The sequence below is a fragment of the Hermetia illucens genome, chromosome 4 (assembly GCF_905115235.1).
Source record: "Hermetia illucens chromosome 4, iHerIll2.2.curated.20191125, whole genome shotgun sequence".
In the NCBI taxonomy this organism is placed as follows: Eukaryota; Metazoa; Arthropoda; class Insecta; order Diptera; family Stratiomyidae; genus Hermetia; species Hermetia illucens.
Window position 1 is genome coordinate 124,006,537 of NC_051852.1, and position 24,237 is coordinate 124,030,773.

General features: G+C 43.0%; 1 protein-coding gene across 4 annotated transcripts in view; it reads right to left on the reverse strand.

Moving 5' to 3' along the window:
- LOC119656024 overlaps positions 1-24,237 on the reverse strand; it is a 260,457-nt gene that overhangs the window by 66,991 nt on the left and 169,229 nt on the right. For all 4 annotated transcript variants that reach the window (XM_038062287.1, XM_038062286.1, XM_038062289.1 and 1 more), the window contains exon 6: positions 21,711-21,894. In XM_038062287.1, coding sequence (XP_037918215.1) covers positions 21,711-21,894 — 184 coding nt within the window. The remainder of the gene's footprint in view (positions 1-21,710; positions 21,895-24,237) is intronic.

Below are 24,237 nucleotides of genomic sequence, written 5' to 3' on the forward strand. Positions count from 1 at the left end.
AATTACATGTCTCAAATACGCAGATAACCCGGTCCGTTCAAGTCTTAACAGCGAGTTTAAGGGCTCAGTTGGGAATACCATCCAAATCGACAGCTTTATTACCACTGATTCTCCGATAAATCTTCGCACGTTTCTCCTCGCTCACTACAGATATGGTGAAGTGCTCCAATGCTTGTTTATATTTTTTGCGCTTCCCTTTATGCAGCGGGGAGAAACGCCGTCATTATATCGAGAAGAAGATGCGTGCAGATCAAAAGTGGTGTTGGCCCTCTTATCCTTTTCATAACAACTCTGCACGCTATTCCTCAGGGATTTTGGTCTGCCTCCGCGCAAAGTTCTTTGAAGCATTCTCGCTTGCTGGCCCGTATAGCCTGCTTAAACCTATCTCGAAGGTTCGCGTATGCTTTCCGTTGTTAGCTATTTGTTAGCTCGAACTATTGAGCTCAGCATGGCAGCATCGCATGCACTCGTTATTCATCTGTGTTTTGCACGGACCAGCCCTGATTTCCAACTCCTTAGAAACGCACCTCGTTGCGTGACCCATTTTTGGAAAATTGCTTGGTGGTCGCTATGAGTATAGTGTTCACTAACGAGCCAGACCATTCTCTGGTGCTCAGATATGCCGAATTGACTATTGAGCTCGAGCCTGTCCCTTGAAAAGTGGTTACATTTCCGGTGCAAACATCAGGTGCAGCTCCGCAAAAACCTCGAGGAAAATACGGCCCCTGGTGTTCGTAGTTCGACTGTAGAACAGAGTGACTTCTTGCATTCAGCCCCAGCATAGCTAGCATTTCCTCGAATTATGTTATTGTCATGTCAGATGCCAGCTATTTTTGGTCTGACGAATCCAACTTCTGGAAACTCCATCACTTTTTGGATAGCTTGATGTCTACACCCTCATAATGCCCAGGTACCACTCTTATTGTTACTGGCTTGCTGATTATGGCCAATTTACCTCCCAGCTCATAAATGGTCTGCAAGAATAGGTCTTGCGGTGTATCGATGGTTGACGTTGGTTTGTATCCACCTTACTTCAAGGCTCTCCTGAATACTGGGCATCTGCTGCTGCTTCGCCGAAAATCATAACCGATAATAGATATAATAGCTATGACGATGAAAACCGCGCACGGTTGCTGGTAGCCAAGCTCGAAACATCTCACCATAGAGTCAAAGCTCTTACTGTACAAAACAATGATCTTGCCAGTCCTCATGTATTCCTCGAGGACCTGGGTTCTTAGCAAGAAAAATTGGGAATTCCTGGCTGCGTTCGAGAGAAGAATTCTCCGAAGAATTTTTGGCCCTCTACATGAGGATGGACGATTCGGTAGCCTTCATAAAGATGAAATTTGTGAGCGACACGATGACCATCAGGTTGTGGATAAAATTCGTCTCAATAGTTCCTTGTTAAGCAAGCCTAGACCGGATACCGGTTGTTGCGCCCTTGATGATGAAGATGAGCTGCTGCTGTTTGCGACGTACCGACAGTCGACGTTTTGTTTTCCTTTGCAAAGCATACATTCAGGGTCAACTTTTAACTGTTTGAATATATGGCCTTTTCCTCGACATTTTCTGCACCTTTTTGACCTATCTCAATCGCCGGTGCATTTCCGCTATAGGGCCAAATTCGAAGCATCTAAAGCAGCGCTTAAGAGATACCTGCACTGGGATGGCAAACGACATAATTTTTTACCAACCGCCAGCAGTTTAAATGCTGTTTCAGCCGTTTGCGTGCTTCCATATGCCTTCCTGAGTCCTCTGATTGCGGACTCGGGCAAACCAAGTGGTCCGAAGTGTTTTTCTATACCCTCGTGATGTCCTGCTAGTGACTTCATCCGTGTCTTCACATTTTATCAAAATTTCCTGGTTTTATTCAGTGCTTGTGGGTCTTCCCCTAAGGACTTCTCCACCTAAGGAAATTTTCAGCACGAAATCTACTTTTTGGGAATGTCTGATTTGGCTTATGCTTTCACTAAGGTTCATCCGTTCGGGATTGGATTTGACCTTTCTATCATATCTCCTTTTGCGTGTTCTTCTTTCCACGATTTTGGTCACTTTGTTGGCCTTTCTCCATTCCGGTGAGAGACCTTCTTCTCTTTTATTGTCCTGCGATGATTTAGTACACCTAGGATGACCTTAAGGGGAGTTTTTAGTCAATTTCTAAAAGTTGATAATATACTATTAGTAAGTTTATTTGGGCAGATATCGGAATGAGACATATTTTCAGGCCTAGATTTCATCTAAGCGTACCACCCTGATTTCTTTCGGATTTTTAGATTGGGTAGTTTCCGTAAATGAGTCCTGTTTCACTTCAAGTGACTCCTCACTCGCGCACTGTGCAATTGACAACTAAACTAATATGAGTTGCAGAAAGTACTAATCGATACTTTTCATTTGATATCCTACAAGACTATATTCGGTGGAGACATTTTTTGAATCTCCCCCCTTTAAACTCTACCTAAATTTATGCCACTCGCTGTATATGTGGGATTTCATAGTTCCCATCTGTCCATCAAATTTCGCTTGGATCGGTTTAGCCGTTTTGGAGAAAAGTGCGTGTGACAGACAGTCAGAGACTAAATCGATATTAATAAGGTTTCGTTTTATATAAAACCTTAAAAATGATATGGGAACGTTGAGAGAGGAGAATTGAAACAGAAGTACACCCAACGACAAGAAAACCATTAAAAAAATTCAAATTTGATTTTCTCTTTGTCATGGATTCCCGAAAAATTGCTGTGGCAAGTTCCCGTTTGATATATGTTTGAAAGCTCAGTTGATGTGAACATGTTGTGTAGGAAGCGTGCTTTACAAAGATTGATAAGATCAAACCTAAAAGGACGCAGTTGCCATTTTTTTTTTTTTTGAGAAAATATCGTAAAACAGGTCAGGTAGAAAGAGAAAAAGGATCGAGATGGAAGAAGTGCACCACTTCACAAGAAAACCGAATTATTTTGAGGGAAGGTGTCAAAAATCGTTGCAAAAGTGCAGTTCGGATCACAAAAGAAATGCAACAATAACACAAAATGAATATTTCAACGAAAACTGTTCAAAAACCTGTAAATGATTTTGGTATGATTGCGAGAAAGCCTCTTGGGAAACGAATTCTGACAAAGAAAATGAAAATTAGGCACTTAAATTTGGTTAAGAGTAAGAAAAATTGGATTAATAGATCTGCTGCCTACAACGGATGAGTTAAAATTCGATCTTATAGAACCCGATGGCTTTCGCAGTTGTCGCCGCAAACGAGGAGAACGATATGCAGAAAACTGTATCCTTTCAATTATTAAGCACTCTATATAGTGGTGTGAGGATGCATTTCCAAACATAAAACTGCCTCGATTTTAATATTGAAGGGAACAATAAATGCAGAAAAGGACAGTTGCATCTCTATGGATTTACGTGAGTACCTGTCTCGTGGACTTAATCCCACTTCTTAAGAGACGGATTGATTTTGTGGCCACAATTAGAGCCCCGCTGACAGTACCAGTCTATACTGATTGCATGGCACAGTTATTTGTAGAGAACGGACGTGTCTACAAATTGATATTATTAATAAAAATAATTTAAAATTGAAATTAAATTAACTTTTATCAAGAATATAAAAAGATATTTATATTACTTAATTAATAATACATAATTTAAAACTTAATCGAAACTAATTTACTTTTGAGTTATTATCTAAGTTACTTTTCCTTAAAAAGTTTTGAGAAAACATTCGTTTTTTTTGGCTTGGCGGGAATGAGCGGTAAGCCGCCGGCGGGTGGCGGACCAGACCGGCCCCCCACCATAAGGTCTAGGGGCACTCGGATCGGTCGTGGAGTCCGCAACGAGGAGGATCCAGACTTGAAAATAGCCAAAGTGAGGATAGCCAATCTTGAAAGGAGAAATGGCGAGCTGGCGAAGACGCTCGAAGATTTCAAAAAGCAAATGACAACATTGATAAAAAAAAATGAAAAGCTGACAGAGCAGCTAATGGCTGGGGAGGCGGGCCCGCCGTCTCCAAAGGTAGCCAGAAAAAAGGTTAAGCTATCTTCGACTACTTTTGCAATCATGGAAGAACCGGGCTGCCTTGAGGGCGAACAAGTTCTCGACGGCGAATCTGTCCGTATGGAGGACATAGAAAGCAGTAAAGCAGACGATACGAGAGTCGGCGACAACGGTGGCGAGGGAAATGTCCCAGAAGAGGATGCTAACCAGGCAAGTTGCAATAGTGAAGATGGAAAATTGGGTGAGTTTTTGGTCTATGTTTCCAAAAAATTAAAGAAAAAAAACAAAACTCAAGAAAAAATGTTAAATAATGTTAAAAATAATGCAAGTACCAGTGAAAATTTAAAAAATGGTCCGACTGGGGATACAATTAGCACCCGAAATAAAGAAAAGGGGGAAAGGGTGCCCCCCATTAATGTTTATAAATTAGGTGGTAGAGATTTAGCCACTCTACTTAATAGGAGCGCGGGGCTCTCAAATTTTGTTATTAAAAAGACGGGGGCCGAGAGAGCCCAAGTCAAATGCAATAAAATTGCAGATTATAAAAAAGCACGGGAGATCCTCGAGCGAGTGAAGGCTCCTCACTTCACCTACACTCCAAAGGAAGAGAAGGTGCAAACCTTCCTTCTGAAAGGCTTGGATGCGGAGGAAGAGCCCGACGAGGTGCTCAAAATGCTCCGGGAGACGGGAACTGAGGTTAAGTTCCTCTCAGTGTCACGGTTTAGTACGAGGAGGTCCGTTTTGGAAAAACAAATCCTGCCGCACTTCCTCGTGCAGATAAGCCCGGAGAGCCGGGGAAGCGATCTGATCGGCATCAGGTCGCTTAATTACCAGGCCATTCGTTTTGAGCGCCTGCTAAGGGGCGAAATAGTCCAATGTCGAAGATGCCAGCGCTATGGTCACTCGGCTGTGAACTGTCAAATGACCTTACGATGTGTAAAGTGCGGGAAAGACCATACCGCAGCTGAATGTTCGCTGACTGAAGCAGATGGCAAGGAAAAAACTTTCTGTGTTAACTGCGGAAGCGGAGGGCATCCGGCTTCGTACCGTGGATGTCCTGTATACCGCAATGTTAAGGTCACAAGGCAGCAAGCATCGAGATCGGCCCAAAAAACGAAGGTGTCAGCGGCGTTGGATGGTACCGTCCCTTCGGCACCAATCGTCTCGGGGATCCCATTTGCAGAAGTAGTTCGACAAGGGGGAGCTAAGAAGCCCCAACAAGATGCAAGTGGCGGGATGAACACTATCCTCAATAAAATACTAACCATGTGTGAAAACATGCAGCATACGCTACACGTACACAATACAAAAATAAATAGCATAACAGAATATTTACACAAACAGCATGCCCGCTGCTAGGTCTGCAGTCACAGCGGTACCACTGGATGGTCTCCGGATCATCGCGATTAATGTGAATTCCATCGTAGGAATCCATCGAAGAGCGGAGCTCCTTGATTTCGCTGCCAGACAACAGCCTGACATAGTCTTGATTTCAGAAACCCACCTCAATCCGAGGCATTCGATAACATTCAAGGATTTTGAATTCGTGAGGAACGATAGACGAAATTGTGATGAGGGAGGTGGTACCGGAATACTTGTGGGTCGCCATTATCGTTTCAGGCATATTAATAGGCCTGAATTTGAAACCTTTGAGTGTATCGAAGTCTCATGTATTCTTTTTTCACTGCCTAGAGGAGGGAATTTATACATTCTGTCAGTCTATGCAGTGGGAAACAACCGAGCCAAGTTCAGGGAGGAATTCCATTCTCTGTTTACGATACTCGAACTGAATAGGCTGCATAATTACTATATTATAGCTGGCGACTTGAATGCTAAGCATACCTCGTGGCTAAACGCCACAAACAATCCCAGAGGGGTATTCCTCAAATCTTGGATAGAGCAATACCAGATAGAGTATAAATGCGAATTATATGGGTCAGAGAGTCCAACCTGGCCCAGGGCAAATTCCTATCTGGATTTGTGCATTGCTGACGCGCGCTTGAACTTTAATTTTAGGAATCCTCAACGGAAACTACAGACTCTTCCTTACGATAGCGATCATAACGCTATTCTTATTGAAGTTCTGTTTGATGGACGAAGAGTTCGCCTTCTGCCGATGGACAGTGGTGTCCACAGGCTGAACTTTAAACAAACAAATTGGAAGAAATTCCAAGAGAGGTTTATTCGGGGATATCGAGAGGAATGCCCACCTCTTGATGGGGAAAACGATAGTACAATTGCACCAGGTGACAGGAACTTGAGCAACGAGGAAATACTTCAGTATCTTCTCAAGCTGGAGAACTTAACGCTGGAAACAATTGAACAAGTCGTCCCTAAAATTAAACCTCGCAATAATATGGAAGGATATGAAACTGCAGCCATAAAACGGTTGAAAAAAGTGAAAAGCCTTCTGCTCACTCGCGTCAACAAAAATCTATCGGAGATATGGGGACTATCATCATCCCATATTGGTTGAGTTCAAATCACTTCTAAAGATCGCGTGGGATCTTATCCGTCAACATTACGTAAATGAAGTGAACTCCCAGTGGCGGGAGAAGTTAAAGGGTATTTCACCAAGCGATCCAGATTCCATGTTTACTAAGATAAATACGTTATTCCGGAAGAAGTCACGAATAATTGTGCCGAGAATTGAAGTCGGTGGCAGCGAGATACAACACCTTATTGACTCAGGTATAGACACGAATAGTGTAACTGCTGATGCGCAAGGCAATTACATCGTGATGGATGATGCTCTGAAACTCGAACTTATAGGGGAGCACTTTGAATCGGTGCATCGGCCCAGAACGGACTTAGAGCCAACGCAACTTTCGGAAATTGTAGAACGAGATGTCCACAATTTCAAATATAGCCTGAACGGCACCACAGTTCTCCAATTTAGCTCTGCGTTGCAGGCTGATCTCATACCGAGTGATAATCTGCTTGATTACTTTGTCTCATGTGTTCAGTTAACTTCCATATTCAGAAGAGTGAATAATAAGAGATCATCCGGTATGGATGGCATTCCCAACGTGGTCCTCAGGCATTTACCAGACATTGCCATTCGTAATTATTGCATTTTGTTCAATAATTTATTGAACAATTCCTTCTTTCCAGGACAATGGAAGAAAGCCCGAGTATTCCCGATTTTAAAGAGAGGGAAGGATTCATCCAGCCCTCACAGCTACCGCCCAATCAGTTTGCTGCCTAACATCAGCAAGGTGTTTGAGGTTTTGGTATTGAAAGCCTTGAACGGGCATATCAAGAAGAAGGAATTATTGCCGAACGCGCAATTCGGATTTCGATCTGGACATTCGACAATACATGCAATAACGAAGGTAACGTCTGATATTTGCTGGCGGATTAACAATGGTGAGTGCGTAGGCGCTTGCCTTATAGACATGGAGAAAGCCTTTGATACCGTCTGGTTGGATGGACTGATTTTCAGGCTCCTGAAGAATGAGTTTCCCAGTCACCTCGTAGCGATGATGTGTAGTATGCTGTATGGCAAGTGCTTTGTTATTACGGACGGAAATCTCACTACTAACAGAGAATTTCATGTTCTGAATGGATTACAGCAAGGGACAGTGACTGCGCCTACACTTTTTGCGGTATTTGCCGGCGAATTGCTCAATTCTTTCGATTTTAATAAATCTCCTAAAAGGTCGTTGGTTGCCTTTGCTGACGATCTGATAGCCTACACGGCGCACAAGAAGGTAACTGAGGTGCAAGTTGAACTTCAGAAGATGTTCAATGATATTAAGTTCTTCACGAACAGTTGGCGGATGAAAACCAATGCGCAAAAGTGTGAAACGATTCTGTTTCGAAATTCCTTGGCGTATGCCAGTAGGAACTTGAAAAGGAATTGGAGAGATTTCCACATTGTCGCGAACGAGGATAGTTCAGAGCGCATTCCTCATAAGAAGTGCGTTAGATACCTGGGTGTGCGTCTTGACGAGCGTCTCCAATTTAACGAGCACGTTAAAGTCGCGCTAGAAAGCGCTCGCAAGGCATTCATGTCTCTTCGAAGACTCTTTTATGCTCCACATCTTAGCCGGAAGGTTAAGATTATTTGCTATCTTACTTTGGTTAGACCGGTGCTTACCTACGGGTGTGCTATCTGGTTTAATTTGAGTGCTAGCCAAATGGAGAAAATAAGGATCTTTGAAAGGAAATGTCTGCGTGCTTGCACGGGGCTTAATAGGACTGCTTCGTCAAACTATGAGCACTATGTAACTAATGAAGTGATGTATGCAGCTGCTGCTGTGCCAAGAATCGATACAGTTATCGTCAGATTGATTCGGAATCATATAGTGCGATCTGCTTCGCATGGTGGAAACCCTTGGGTTTCGCAGCCGTTCTACCCAAATGATGGGTATTTCGAGAAAACTCTCACGACAGGCTTCATTCCTCCCGAAGCGTTCGTGTATCTTGACAGGAATGGTCTAATTCTTGATTCTGCCGGTGATCCGGTTATGTATCATATACATAGGCGGGCCACGGACAAAAGGATAGAATACCCCCCGAATTTGACAGTGGGGGCTCCGGGATTCGACTGGAGATACTCCAGAGCGAGAGCAATTGACATTAAGCGGGATGAAAAAGAGAAATCTTGGTACTGGTGGCTGCGGGATGCCGGTTAGCGGTGGCCGTGCTCAGTCCTGCCATTTGTTTCTTGGTGGGGCTTTGTAAATATGTATACATTGAACGGGTGCTGATTTTGTCTCCAGTTGTAACTTATAAATACATACGTTATTATTCTTTGTTTTTTTTTGTATGGATGTTATTTTAAAAAGAAAGAAAAAATGTGTAATATAAAATCTATAATTATGATAGTTTTAAGAACAATAATTTAAGTTAAAAGTGTCTTTTGAAGCGATCAAATATTTATTATTACTTTTTATATTTCTTTATTTGCCACTAAGGCCAAGTGAATTCTGTCGGGTTTTTGACCATTTCCCGACAACTTATTGTAAAATTAGATTTTCATTTCTTACTGTTTCTCTTCTCTGTCTGTAAATCGTTATTCAAAAATTTTGAGAGCCCACAGTGGCCATTAGATTTAAATTATTTTTGTTATTTTAAAAGATTGTTTTTTATTGTTCATTTTTCCAATCCATATACTATTGTTACCTATTTCTTAAAAATAAAAATGATTTTAAAAACAAAAACAAAACAAAACATGGCACAGTTCATTCTGGTGGCTGCAAGACCTACCTAAATCTCTACCGAAGTATGGAGTACGGCACCCGTGTTAAATCGCAACACCACGTTTGAAGCCTGAAGGTTTCTGTTTCCTTGAACGTAGCCTCAACCCACATGAAGTTCCCCGGTTTTCTTGGTACCAGTATAACCCTGGTAAGGTTTTGTGACCTACTGCCACTTCAGATAAGTCGTTGCGCAGATTCGGGTGTGATCGCCCTAATTAGTCCTTTGGAGTATTCGCCTAACGTATCACGGCCAGCAATCTAAAGTGATACAGCATCTCCCGGTAACACTACTTTGGAAGTTCTCCGCGGACACTTGGTTTTGGTTTGGCTAACAGGGTTGCTGCTCCGTCATCCTCACCGCCATCTCTGAGCACCAGCAGAAACAAAACATCAATCCCAATAGATTTGTTCCTAATTTGGAGTCAGTGTCAAGAAAATGAGAACGGTTTTTTTTTCAAGATGATTCGGCGATTTGTCATCGAGCCTGTTCTGTAAGTAACAGCAAACGTCCTTATTATCACATAAACTTTTTTAAGTTGAATAAACTATTCTTTGACATTTGATCAAAAAATTTAAGGAAGAAGAAGGCAATTATCTCTTTGAATAGTCCAGGTAACAATCCAATCCAAAATGTATGAGGCCAAATGACAAATACGAAAAAGGAAGCCCACAACCATGGCTGAGCTTAACGAAGTAATCAAAAAAGTTTGGTGTCAGGAAATTAAGGTTAATTATTGCTTTATATGCCCAAAAGAGTGAAGAGTGCCATTAAAGCCAAAGGCGTGGCAACAGAGTACTGGGCAATATTTTAAAGCAAATATTAATGTGTTTCGTTTACGAAAATGAAAGTTTTTTGAACGAATTCCAAAGAATGGATCATCTTTGGAATTTATTAAAATATGAAAAATTTCAATTCTTTCTGCATTTACCATGTCAACAGTTCTAATAACTATAAATGTTGAGAGCCTCTTTCCACAAGTTGGGAAATGGTTTTCTTCAAGGCTCTTGTTGAAAATAATGGAGAGGTAATGGGAGATGAATTGACCAGTATTAGGCAAACATAAGTTTGGAAGATCATCGTAACCAGGGCCGACAGTGACGTCATACCCCCCGAATTTGACAGTGGGGGCTCCGGGATTCGACTGGAGATACTCCAGAGCGAGAGCAATTGACATTAAGCGGGATGAAAAAGATAAATCTTGGTACTGGTGGCTGCGGGATGCCGGTTAGCGGTGGCCGTGCTCAGTTCTGCCATTTGTTTCTTGGTGGGGCTTTGTAAATATGTACACATTGAACGGGTGCTAATTTTGTCTCCAGTTGTAACTTATAAATACATACGTTATTATTCTTTGTTTTTTTTGTATGGATGTTATTGTAAAAAAAAAGAAAAAATGTGTAATATAAAATATATAATTATGATAGTTTTAAGAACAATAATTTAAGTTAAAAGTATCTTTTGAAGCGATCAAATATTTATTATTACTTTTATATTGCTTTATTTGCCACTAAGGCCAAGTGAATTCTGTCGGGTTTTTGACCATTTCCCGACAACTTATTGTAAAATTAGATTTTCGTTTCTTACTGTTTCTCTTCTCTGTCTGTAAATCGTTATTCAAAAATTTTGAGAGCCCACAGCAGCCATTAGGGAGGAAAGGAAACATAGACTGACAAAAAGTAGCATCAAGGTGACTCACAGGATAATTGGAGGGAGTTAGCAGAGGAACCAGAGAATTTAATGGAAGGAGAAGATAGCTGGGCGGGACTGTGGGAGTTACGAATATGAGGCCAGAATGGTTTGAGGTTTCCAGGCTCCAGTGAATCTTCGACAGTGACCAGATATTTTTTCTGGAATTAAGTCTTATAAGTGCTAAATGGAAGGAACTTATTCTGAGCTTTTTTAGCTATTTTGTGGATTTGATGGTATACCAGACATGGTCAGAGCGAAGGGGCTTAGAAAAAATTGGACGGAACACTTGATTTTAGCGGGGCTGAGGTCAGACCTTCGAATTTTGCCTTACAAAAGTTAAACTTGTTAGACTTGGAGTCGTGTGAACTGAGCATCAAAGTTGAGACCGGGATGATGAGCATCTAAAATAACTTAGGAGGCGCCATAAGAGGGTTGGGAAAGGGAACGCACGGAAAGATCACAGAAGACAAGATCAAAAATGGCATTTCTGGAAGAGTTCAATTTGAGGGCGAGACAGGTGTGCGTGAAATTGGATAAAGGAAGGGAATGGTGGGTATAGTTATTGGTGAGGGAAGGAAGGCCAGGAGTAGAAGGCCAAGAGAACAAAGGAAGGTTAAAGTCGCTACAGAGGATCAAAATAGAGGATGAATGAATAGAGGGGAAACGGTTTGGACTTCTGATAATCTGTCAAAGATATCTCTGTACAGAGAAGGGAAAATATACGTAGGATAGGATAAAAGGACATACATTTGGCGGAAAGACTCGCACAGTGACAGAATCGTTGGAGTAGGAGCAAAAGATGATTATGGCATAATCATAGCAATAATCAGAGCAGCTCCAGCGGTTGATTTGCTATGCGCAGCGCAATCTCTGTCAGAACGGAAATCGTGACATCTAACCAGGTTTTGTTTGTGCAGATCACCTGATGCCGGAATGCTAAAGCAAATAATTTGAGACTCTACAGCTTGGCCTTTAAACCCCTTACAGTTTGATAAAACAGCTTTAAATTATAAAAGTCATTCAAGTTCGCGGGGCAGGTGGGTGGGCCGCACATTTTCTCCAAGCTTGGTTTTCTGATAAGGCATGAGGAAGACTTCTTATTGCCAAAGGAAAATTCTGCGATAGCATTGAAATCGTAGGGATATGTCACTCTGAAAGAAGCAAGCACTCGGTCAGGAAAGCCATCCTCCGTTAGCTTCACACACAAGCGTGGTGGGAGTTGGGTTGAGTTTGCTTCTGATCTAGACCAGAATATCGCCGGAAATGGTGGAGTGAGCTGGCCTCGACATGAATGGTTGCTTCCGTGGCAAGGCAGGAGTGGCCTGCCGAGCAGGGAAGGTGTTCTTCAAATAAATGACGATTGTTGGGGATGATTTCGCTTGACTTGGCTGTTGTGATGTTTCATAATTGTACTGGAATAGTGCATGGCAGACAAAGACTATATTGTGGGTAACAGTATTGTTGGTCGCGGTCGCCAGTAGGCTATACGCAGAACTAGGCAGAGGTGTCTCAGACGGGGGGCCTATGTTGGTGCAAGATCGGTGTCCCGAAATTACAAAGAACTTACAATCTATTCGTCTACAGTGGAACAGGAATTCAGCATCGGGGGTAATTGACCGGGGTACAGTAACCAGAGAGTTGGATAAAACTAGTGTTGCTTAAAAGTTCCAATTCTTCGCAAACACTTGCCTGCGACGTATCATCGGGGTACGTTGGCCTGATAATGTTTCAAACAAAGAACTTCTTGGACGCACAGGTCAATTACCGCGGGCGGAAATGGCATTTGATAGGTTGCACATTAAGCAGGTGCGACAATTCCATTACTGGCTACACCATGCAGTGTAACCTACTCTCCTAAGATGGCTGGAGAATGGTGCAGGAGCACTTGGCCCGGAATAAGAGAAGAGGGGTGCGGAAGTCCTGCAAGGAGTTGAATCACATTTCAGTAGACCAAACCGCGTCCTAGAAGAAAGAATTTCATATTTATAGACGCGCATAAAAATATGCCATATAGATAGGTGAGTCTACTGTAGGGGCCAGAACAATGCGATCGGAACTAAAAATACACTGTGTACCATAGAGCGATCAGCAATAAAGTAGTAGCTGAACTATTTAGGAAGAAAGCAGGAACAGATTTCTATCGACCAGAACCTACGGTTTGCGATAATGACAGTAAGAAAAGAATAGGGATTGTTGGGCAGACTAACAGAAATGGAATAGTCCAGGGCGATCATGGAGCAATATGAACTTAAGCCCTTGTCAAATAGTATAAACTTCACTAGAAGCCTTAGCAATGCTACTTCCACACATACCCGGATATGCACAAAACGAGGAGAATGTCTAATACTAGAGGCAACTTTAAAACACCTAGGAAAGGCCAACTGGGGAAGTTCACACCTCTGGGCAGATACCAATTTAGTCCACTACAACTCGGCATTGGCAATGATCTATGAGTTTCGTAACCTTTCCATCAATTAGAAACGCCATGCAAAGGTCCCGCCAACTGAAGACGACGGACAAATACTGCCACCACCAAGTTTAGGAGAAACAGTCCGTGCAATTCATCGGCTAAAAAATCATAAGTCGCCAGGAGCCGATGGAATTACAGCCGAATTGGTTAAATATGGAGGCGACCAGTTACACCAAGTGGTTCATCAACTTGTGCTCAAGGTATGGGACAGCGAATCAATGCCTGACGATTGGCAGCGAGGCATAATCTGTCTCATACATAAAAAGGGAGATATCACACAGTGCAGCAATTATAGAGGTATCACGTTGCTGAGTACCATCTATAAGATATTCTCCACTATCTTGCTAGGCCGGATAGCCCCATACGCCCAGAACATCATTGGCCCATACCAAAGAGGCTTCACTCCAGGCAAATCAGCAACAGATCAGATTTTCTCTCTGCGGCAGGCGATGGAAAAACTGTTGGAATATGGACAACAGTTGCACCATCTGTTCATCGACTTTAAAGCCGCCTATGATAGCATAGCCAGGGTAAAACTGTACACGGCCATGAGAGAATTCGGTATCCCGACGAAATTAATAAGACTGACTAGGCTGACCCTGACCAATGTGCGAGGCCAGATAAAAGCAGCAGGATCACTCTCAAGACCATTCGACATCAACAACGGTCTACGACAAGGGGATGCGCTATCATGCGTCCTCTTTAACCTGGCCCTCGAGAAGGTGATCCGTGATGCTGAGGTGAATGCAAGAGGTACGATCCTCTTCAAGTCCACCCAACTACTGGCCTATGCTGACGATATCGACATCATGGGAAGAACCACCCGAGACGTTCAAACTGCCTTCATCCAGATCGAGCAGGCGGCGCGAGATCTTGGGCTGCACATCAATGAAGGCAAGACAAAATACATGGTGGCAACGTCAGCACCGAAGACGAATCAACCAACAACATCAAACCGCACTGGTCAAACACAAGCACGAACAAGAATAAGGATAGGGGAATACAACTTTGAGACCGTTGACAATTTCTCCTATCTAGGGTCGAAAATCACAACCGATAACAACTACGATGAGGAAATCCGCGCACGGTTGTTGTCAGCCAACAGAGCCTACTTCAGCTTACAAAGACTGTTCCGCTCGAAACGTCTCACCATAGGGTCAAAGCTCTTACTGTACAAGACTATGATCTTGCCAGTCCTCATGTATTCCTCGGAAACTTGGGTTCTTAGCAAGAAAAATTGCGAACTCTTGGCCGCGTTCGAGAGAAGAATCCTCCGAAGAATTTTTGGCCCCCTACATGAGGATGGACGATTCCGTAGCCTACACAATGACGAAATCTATGAGCGATACCATGACCGTACGGTTGTGGATAAAATCCGGCTCAATAGGTTACGGTGGGCGGGTCACTTAATCCGTATGGATGAAGATGATCCCACCCGGAAAGTCTATAAGGGCAATATCTATGGTAGGAAAAGAAGACGAGGCAGACCCTGCCTAAGATGGAGCGATGGCGTGGGCCAGGACGCCAGACAGCTTTTAGGGATATCGAATTGGTGGACCTCGGCGCAAAACCGGGATGTCTGGAGTTCCTTATTAAGGCAGGCCTAGACCGGATACCGGTTGTTGCGCCGTTGATGATGATGATGATGCAAATGAAAGCAAACGCTACATTTCTTGCTACCACCGAAAGCAGGTGCTAGTTTGGCCAACGTATTGACTCAAGAGATGAGAGATGAGATTGCTGCCCTTCGAGTACCCCTCGTAGCGGCAATAGTCAATCCTGGTGGCTCTTTTAGTTAGTTCTTACGTACTTCATGACACTAGGTTGATCAACTATCGCAGAAAGTGGCACAGGACTCAATGTTGGGAGTTTTGTTGTGGTATGTGATATATAATAATATATTTGCTTTTATCATCTCAGCAGAAGCGACGGTTGTGTACTTCAGGTGATTTGGCCAAACTTTCAAACTGTTTGGAAGATGTGGCGGTTTATGTGACAAGCGCTTATTGCTGAGAAATTTTACTTTCGTAAAAAATGTACCTAGTTCCGGAACCAGTTATTCCTTTTTTTTCAGTAATGAGACCACCTGGGTTTTCTGAAAGCAGTTATTTGTGTATCTTTTATAGCGATGCCGAGGACCTCTAATACATTGTTCGAAAGCAGAAAGAAGGATGAATAACAGTTTCTTCCAAGGCAGAGGCAACTCATCAGACGCTGCCGCAGCTCTGCCCTGGAAGCAGCGTGACCGAAAGTGGAAACAGATGGAAATCGCTCCTTTTTCTACATATAATCGCAAAACACGAAAAGGGTGCGAATTATGTATAATGGGTGCTATGCCCAAAACGATGGGTCTGTGGGCCAAAAAGGTGAGAGTAAATTACTATCAATTTGATCCGGTCCAACATCAAGTAAATGTGGAATTAGGATTACTCACATCCCAAGCAAAAAAAACATTGTTACAAGTCTTCACTATGATGAAGAGGAAGGAAGGAATAGGAATCTGTTTATCGGGTAGCGGATAGATGGTGTTCCGTGACCCTGATGCTTGGAGATACGGTGGTAGAAACAGAAGAGAAGAGATCTGAATTAGTGTTTCTTGGATGACAGTCTCACATATATACATCTTAGTGAATTATTCACGCTTTGATCATTCTAAAGGCCTTTCTGGAGATGTGCTTATAAGTGGACCATCTGGGTTGATTCAGAAAGAGTTCAGTGAAAATTTAATAATCGAAATAGCGGAATGACATGAAAATGAGCCTTCAATTTCGCTGAACGTCTATCAAAAGTGAAGCGCTCCCTTAACACTATGTATCGATTCGGATTCTATTATATTATAATGCTCGATAGAGGGAGTGTTTTCGCCTGCAAATACATATGTATATAGTAAAATATGCGTTAAGATTGAAAGTTACAAAAGTAGACTAATAAAATTCAAAATGCCAGTTATCCGAGTAAATGCATATTTCATATCTGTCAGGATATCAGGGCGCTCCTTCTGACAAGAATTGAGGTACATGTCGAAAGATGTTAGCGCTAAATTCGCCTTTCTCTTTCTGCGTCAAGTTTAGAAGTGATATTCCCTGTCACTAACTTTAGACCGTACTGTATGAGCACTTACTCTGTGCTAATTGGAAGCCACCGTCACTCATCCATGTGGGTCTTGATTCCTTGCCCGAATTCCATATAAAGGATTATCGCATTGCATGGGTGAAATATCATGGGTGATAGTGGATTAGAGGACTAACTTCCAGGGAATTCTCGGTGGATATTAAAGCGAGTAGTCATGACTCGACAACGATGGCTCCTAGATATATTTGATGTGCTATGGTCCATTTTAGAGGTTGACAGTACCTTCCACAGAAACGCTAACCATACACGATAATAATAGAGATATATCCCGGCTGGGGTCATTCGCTCCAAATGTATGACTGACAACAGTGGAACTGGAGTTTCTGTTTAGATGTTAAAGATGCTGCAGAGATTAAGCGGTAAATTGTAGCACACAGTCGGGATTTCTGAAACGTAACACTTCATATTCTCGGCGAAATAATTCCAATCAAATTTATATCGAATTTTCCATTAAAACGTTCTCGTGATGCCAACATTTTTCCTTCTAAGTATGTATTCAAAGTGCGGCCACATCGGTTTAACCATAATCTTTAATATTCCTCACATTTAAGATAATACAGAAAATAAAAAAAAAACATCTCAAGTAATGGGACTTCATCATCACATCGTCAGCTTTGTTGTTGTCATTATGAAAAGTGGATATAAAAGTCCTTTCCTCACCTAACCTCCTTGTTCTTACGTTTTCATTTCACTTAGAGCGCCATCAGAGCAATCCAATGTTCAGGTGAGTGTGTATAGTCCTAAGTCAAGTCTAGGCACGGTCATTTGACTTCGGCTCTAAAAATGATATTAAAAGCACGTCCAAGTGGAGGACGTCCTGCTGCGAATGAGGTGTTTAAGCATATTGAAAGAGGATGGCTTGGGGATGCAGGACTCTTACTTAGATTAATGTTAAGGACGAGTAATATGGCAATTCGTCTTTCTTTAATGACAGATAGGACTGCGGTGGGTTGCTGAGTAGATGTTCTGAAAGGATGATGGGAATTTTCATCTATGGATGCAAATTGGAATTATATCTTTGCTGCTAAAGCTCTTTGAAACTCTGCCTTACATTGTGCTGCATTTCCAATATAATGATAAAGGGACTAAATAAGTAGAGTGACCAATGATCAGCGTAAAGAAATTATTAAAATGCCATTCCCACTTGAGTTGTCTCAGAGAGTTAGTAAGATTGTCTACTCTGAGTCCGGTAGATTTAAACTCTGCACATCGTTGCTCCGTTATCAATAACAAAAAGAAATAGTATCAACAACAGAATGCAATCTTGCCGGGTCACACTTTCAACTTGAAATTCCGCTGAGATTGCCCCAAGCAGCCGGTAACATCGTATGTCGTCTGGTAGCAGCTACTAGCTTCTTCAGAATACCCCCTCCTACGTAGAGCATTTCAAACACACTCCCTGTTCACGCTGTTGAAAGCCTTCTTGAAGTCGATGAAGCCATACAAGCGACACGGAGATCTGAACTTCATTATTTCAAAATGATTCGCACAGTGTTGATGTGCTCTCAATGGGAGGACCCAGAGCGGAAACTAGCCTGCTCTGTGACAATTAAGCTATATCCTTTCAGTCTCTCAAAGGTCCAAGTAAAGTGCGAAACGACTGCGTAAATACCAATTTTCTCAAAAACTTTAGGAGCCATTACGTTTGTTGATATGCAGAATTTGGGAAAAAGCAGAGAAATTCGTGATCAATCATTTAGGGGAGAGGGAGAGGGAGAGATAATCGAACTAGTAGGAATAGTATATAGGTTAAAGAAAAGAGGCCAAAAATCGGCAAGATTTTTTGGGAAACTTGGATAGATCTGCGGTCCCTCGACCACCGAATACAGTTTCACGACAAAAGCATTAGTTCGTCCCGAGCTCTCCCTCCACGGTCAGTTGAGTGGCCTTGCAACGGAAATATCCATCTGGCCTATTGATTTCAACTGTCGCCCAGCAGTGCAGCAGCGGTAAGGTTTCCGCTAGGAACTTCGAGGGCAACCACCTGAGTCGACCTCTACCTTGTGAACAGGAACTTTCGTCAGCATAGTCTGCTCTAAAATAAACTTTTTAATGTTATCAGTGTAGTGTTCGGCTCGATCAAGTTACGGCACGCCAAATTAAGGCTCGGCCTGTTTTTGCCTTTGGTACCCCTTCGGCATGTCAACTGGCACATCCTTCCGATCTTACCTTAACGACGGTGACAAGTATTTAGCTGGCAATGACGAGGGGGGCCAACTAGTAAACACCGAGATTACTACGGTTCATGAAGTTGAAATCGGCATTCCATATACACGACGATAGTAAGAAGACTGATTCGTCTCGACTTCTAACGGCGACATCCTGCGGGAGATTTCTGACAATCCAACAGCTTACCAAAGCTACACACGATGTCAGTATTCCTTGACAACATGGCGTCTTCATCGACGTCTGATGTCAGAGAGTAATCGACTCACTAGCTTTTCTGGCCTCGTATATACATCGCTACTCAATTCTGCTGGAAGGCTTCAAACATGACTGCTCACCACACAGCACAACCGTTTCAGTTCCCGATATGCTAGTGTTCCCCCAAATTCACTTAAAAGGTTCTTTTACTTTTAAGCGATCATAAAGGCTCATCTATTTTCCTTTCTAACCCGCGTAGGAGAAATCCGGACACCTATAGAAGTAAAGCATCTTCCGGCTGTCGTGCAGTCAGTGGACTACGTTCCATATTGTCTCCAAAACACATGTCACATGGTAAATCGCGGATTATTATTCGCTGCCTATCGTTGAACATTTGTTTTCCACTAAAAACCGATAGCATAATAGACATCACGAAGTCGTCCATTGTATTAGCATGCGATTATTTCGAGGTCACTTACTTGTCCACTACACCCATCAACTAGGCATCTTCACATGGCTTGAGACGATCACGAACGACACTTCCAATATCCAAGATTCATATCAACCCGAAGAAATGCGTAGTTTCTGTGAAAAGTGATGAACCTTCAGCGCGCAAAAAGTCGCTCATCGAGCTGTTTTCGAAGTCGGTTCTGCCGGTTTTAAAGAGTGTTCAATTTCGTTCACCGCTGTTTTCCAGGATCTGCCGATATATAGGCCCCTCTGAGCGAGCTTCTTAAAAGCTTGTCTATCAAAGAAAAGGGCACGCCTTCTAAAATAAACGGAGAAAGCGGAAGCTGCATTTCGAAACAACAAGCGCCGACAATTCTATAACTGTGTTCGTGAAGTCAAATACCACGCAGAACAAAAATTCCTTAGACGTACCTAGCGCTCATTAGAAATTCTTTCACACAACATTTTCGGACAAAGAGAAACAGTGCCTGGAACTAGGAACCACTAGGTAGTTTAAGCACTTTCTGTAAGGCTCGTTTTACAGCTTTCACGGACTCTGGACTATGCAGGTGGATTATATTTCCAAGCCTCAGGTAGCTGTGAAGTATATGACAATGGAGTATTAAACGCTTCCTCATGCACGTGAGCAATTCCTATGTCTTCCATAATCAATTTTCTTGTTGTCGCTGGACCTCAAGTCAGGGAACAGGAGACATTTTACTTTTTTAAAAACTCCTAGTTGGGGTTTCAGTAGTTATATTTCGTAACGACTCAATAGAAAACACCAGCGTTGACATATTAGTAACATTACGCAAGATAGGCTTTGACGCCCTCCACAACGTGAAAACGCAAGTGCAACTGCTGAAGCAGAAGTCTGTTTGACCGATCATAAGGAAGTACGTCTTGCGTTGGTCGTTCAATATGTACCGTCATAAACACACCGCTCTAGGAGACTTTGAAGTTCCAGATACCAAATTCGAATGAACTTATTTTCATTTAATAAAATTGCCATAGGCCCAAGGGTTGCAATTTTGCTTTACAATCATCGGCAAGTATCCCCGGTAACCTCTCGTTATCACACTGCTTGACCGACAAGCTTCGAATTTGCCTCTCCAACCAGCCGCTCACCTTCGCATCGGGAAAGTTTGCTCAGTTCAAATCAAAGGTTTTGAACAAGCTAGCCAAGTTTCTCGCACTGACTGGATCTGCTCGACGGCTCCTCGTCCTTCGTTCCGTCGGGCACCCAAAGTCATGCTTCTCTGCAATAAGCACCAACTCCAAATTTAAGCCAAAAGTTCATTTCGAGCCCCAACCCATCTTCAAAAAAGGCGTCTCGGGTCTGCTTTTCCATCGGACCTTGGAGAATCAAGTCGTTTGCTATTTGTAAAACGCCTATGTCGCCTCATCCAGGCTATGAAGCCAACTACAGCTGCCACGCATGTCGCTACGTAGAAGTCCCTTATTTCCAAGCACCTACATGCCCACATGTATTCAAAAGTGTTGACTCCATTTGGAAGCACCTGGAACAACTTTGCACACAAGATCATTCGTCCCACCAACGACCACATTTTCATCAGCTACAACAATGTACAACCCATTTATTTTCTACCGGTATACTTAAAGCCGGGGTTCCTGGAGCTAGTAGATTCTCTTTGTGAACTCTTCGTCTCTTCATCAAGTTCTGCGTTTTCTAAACAGTCAACTACCACCGCAACTTGAGAGCCACGAGTCTTGCTGCTAGACTTTTTCCCAATACGGCGTACAGAGTTCAGTTTATCAAGGAAGAAAAATTTGTCATAAGTTGCGAGCAGCACTAGAACGGGGAGTGCCACTCGAAGCAACTTCAAAAAAGAAGCTCCCCCAAATTGATCATTCCAACAACAGCGAGGTACTCTTGCTATCAGCTCTTACAAGACGCACATTAATTTGGAACTACGCGGCTTCCAAAGAAGCTGGTTTAGGTCGACAGCAGAGACGTCTCAACCACATCGACAACTAAGTGACGCTGCATATTTTTCCCTTTATCGTAATCTTCTAAGTGTTCAAACTCAGGAAGGCTCATTCCCGATAACACAATGTATCTGTCATTATGCTGAATTTAGAAGATCGAAGGAGAGTAACTGCAGATAAGTCCAGATTTCGAGACCATCGGCTTCGAGAATGAATGGAGCTCTAAAGTATACGGTGACTTCGAGAATGAATGGAGCTCTAAAGTATATGGTGACCCAAAAGATTGGAAAATTGGAAAAAAAATGTTTAGAAATACGCACATTTGGGTTTTTGGAGCTGAACTCAGTTATTCCCGTAGGAAGAATGATTCCATATAGTTTCCCTATAAAGCGGTTCAACACTTTTACAAAAGTGATATTGTGATTCATATCGGATATCGAATTTTACTTGTCATTCTACTTACCTACTTGTCGTGGAATTAACACTTGTATTACTCCTTGAACGCCTACTAATAATGGAATCCCCACAGTTAACTACTGTTCCTTTACTGATGGAAAAATGCCGCAATCTGTATAAATCATCACTAGCTCGAGGATTATATGGTCGATCTGGTAACGAACAAACTCGTGGTCGTATGTGGTCAGGAACTGAAAAGAAAAGCAGAGAAAGGCGGTTATGAAGAAGAGATCGTAATTATGTAAAAAGCAATATCTAATTCATGGTCTTTATTTGCGGACGAAACTAGAATCTACTAGAGCTCCTAGTGGTTGAAAATGGGGAATTATTCCACCGGCGGCGGAGGAATAATTCGAGGAAGTTACTGAAGAACATCCGTTTGATTATAGAATTGCACGCTCCCAGAGCTTAAGACAGTATTAGGTAATTTGATCCAATTTACAACTAACCAAATCAAACACGACACGGACATGCACCCTCACCACAAGCGGTATCACTTGTCACCAGTGTAAATCATCATAATAGATACAATTGTAAGCAGTTGTATGCTTGTAAGCAGCTGTTTCGCCACAATCTGTAGCGACCACTTCACCAGATTCACGTTGGCAGCGAAATGGACTGAGGAAATGGCCTTCTTCATCATCCGCTCCTAATACGAGATAACGGCGAGGACGGGTACAACATGTTACCGCCCCTTGTTGCACCAGAGATTCGTTGAGCATTTCCCGCAATTCCCGCACGTGACTGTGCAGCGAATCGCAGACCAGTATCGCTTTATAACTCGCAGCGACACAATCCCGGCCATCATCAGGGAGCGTGTTCGACTTAAGATCATCGAAGAAACTGGTGACGGGGAGTCGATGGGGGCAGAAGGGCCTGCATCAACAACTCCACGCTGCACTGTAGGCAACAGTTTCAGTAATCGCCGAAGCACTCTTCTCCACCATCCAGCTGAGGTTTCCGATGAGGCTCGGGACGAATTCCAAAGAGCGTCTATAGAATTCTCGGATATGGATCCTTTGCATAGACCAGGTATTCCCAGGCTCTATGCATCCCCAGCAACTCCGGGAATTCTATCTCAAATCAATGATGAAACTTCATCTCGACTCTGTGCTGATATGTCGTCGCTGCAACTACAATCAATTGTATATTGTGGTGCAGTTACGGCTATCAGATTGCACGGTCAGAAGATTCACTATTGTGTTATTGGCAGGACATTGCTAGACCGATTCAGATCAACACTGGCAGTGCCAGCAAACGCGCGAGAAGTAAAGTCCAGAGGATTTACCGGAACTATGCCATCCCCAGTGCGTCACCCACAGTTAAAATTGTGGACACACTAAAGCAGAAACTTTCTGTCATATTCAGTCGGTTACGACAGTATGGCAAAAGTTACTCCAGACATGTTCAGAATCCAACATACGCGAGGAGCCAGCGGAGCTTTTTCAGATCTCTCAACGAATCCCAACAGGACGTCCCGACAGTGTAGTTTTCGGTAGCGGAATCGAAAGAATACTGAGGTGGACTTTGGACGTTACCCGCCCAGCATGCTCAGCATGCTGAGTGGATCACCGCCGAAGGCACCCGCTATCCCAATTGGCCTGGCATGCATTTTGCAGATGTTACCGAAGAGGAAGTTCGACGAGCCATAAACAGCTTGAAGAATTGGAGGGGGCCAGGTTTGAATCGGGTGCAGTATTTTTGGCATAAGAAATTTGCCAGCATACGCATTCGGTTGGTGCACAGCATAAATGAGGACATTTGTCGTCCGGAGGAATTTCCACCTTTCTTCATAGCGGGGATTACCTACCTTATCCCTAAGAAAGATACGGTGCAGGACCCCGCAGACACAAGACCGATCACTTGCTTACAAACCCTCTTCAAATTCATAACGTCCATTATTAGTGGAAGGGCCAATGCGCACCTCGAGATCAACAACATTTTGTCCGAGGAGCAGAAGGGCTGCCGAGTTGGGTCAAGGGGTTGCAAAGAGCAACTCATTATCGACTCGGTAGTTGTAGGACAAGCAACTAGAGGCCAAAGAAACCTCTTTAGTTGCTATATCGATTATGCCAAGGCTTTTGATAGCGTTTCGCATACCTGGCTTATCGATGTCCTACAAATGTACCAGATTGACTCGAAACTAATAAAGTTTTTGGCGACAGTCATGGAAGGATGGCATATCGCCTTATCAGGGCGTACATCTGAGGGTGCTAATACCTCAGAGCCCAGCCGTAGACGGAAGGGCATCTTTCAGTGGGATTCGCTGAGTCTCCTTTGGTTTTGCATGCCACTGAACCCCGCTTCATGGTTAAGGAATGATGCTAGAGGGCATGGTTTTGCAATAAAGTATGGCCTACGTGCTAAGTGCGAACTGACACACTTGATGTACTTAGATGACATCAAGGTGTATGTCAGTACCTGACAACCATCTTATAAGTCTGTTGTAAATAGTAGGTATGTTCAGCCGTGATATTCGAAAAGAGTTTTGATTAGATAAGTGTGGAATCCAAGCCATACGCAAAGGTCATCAT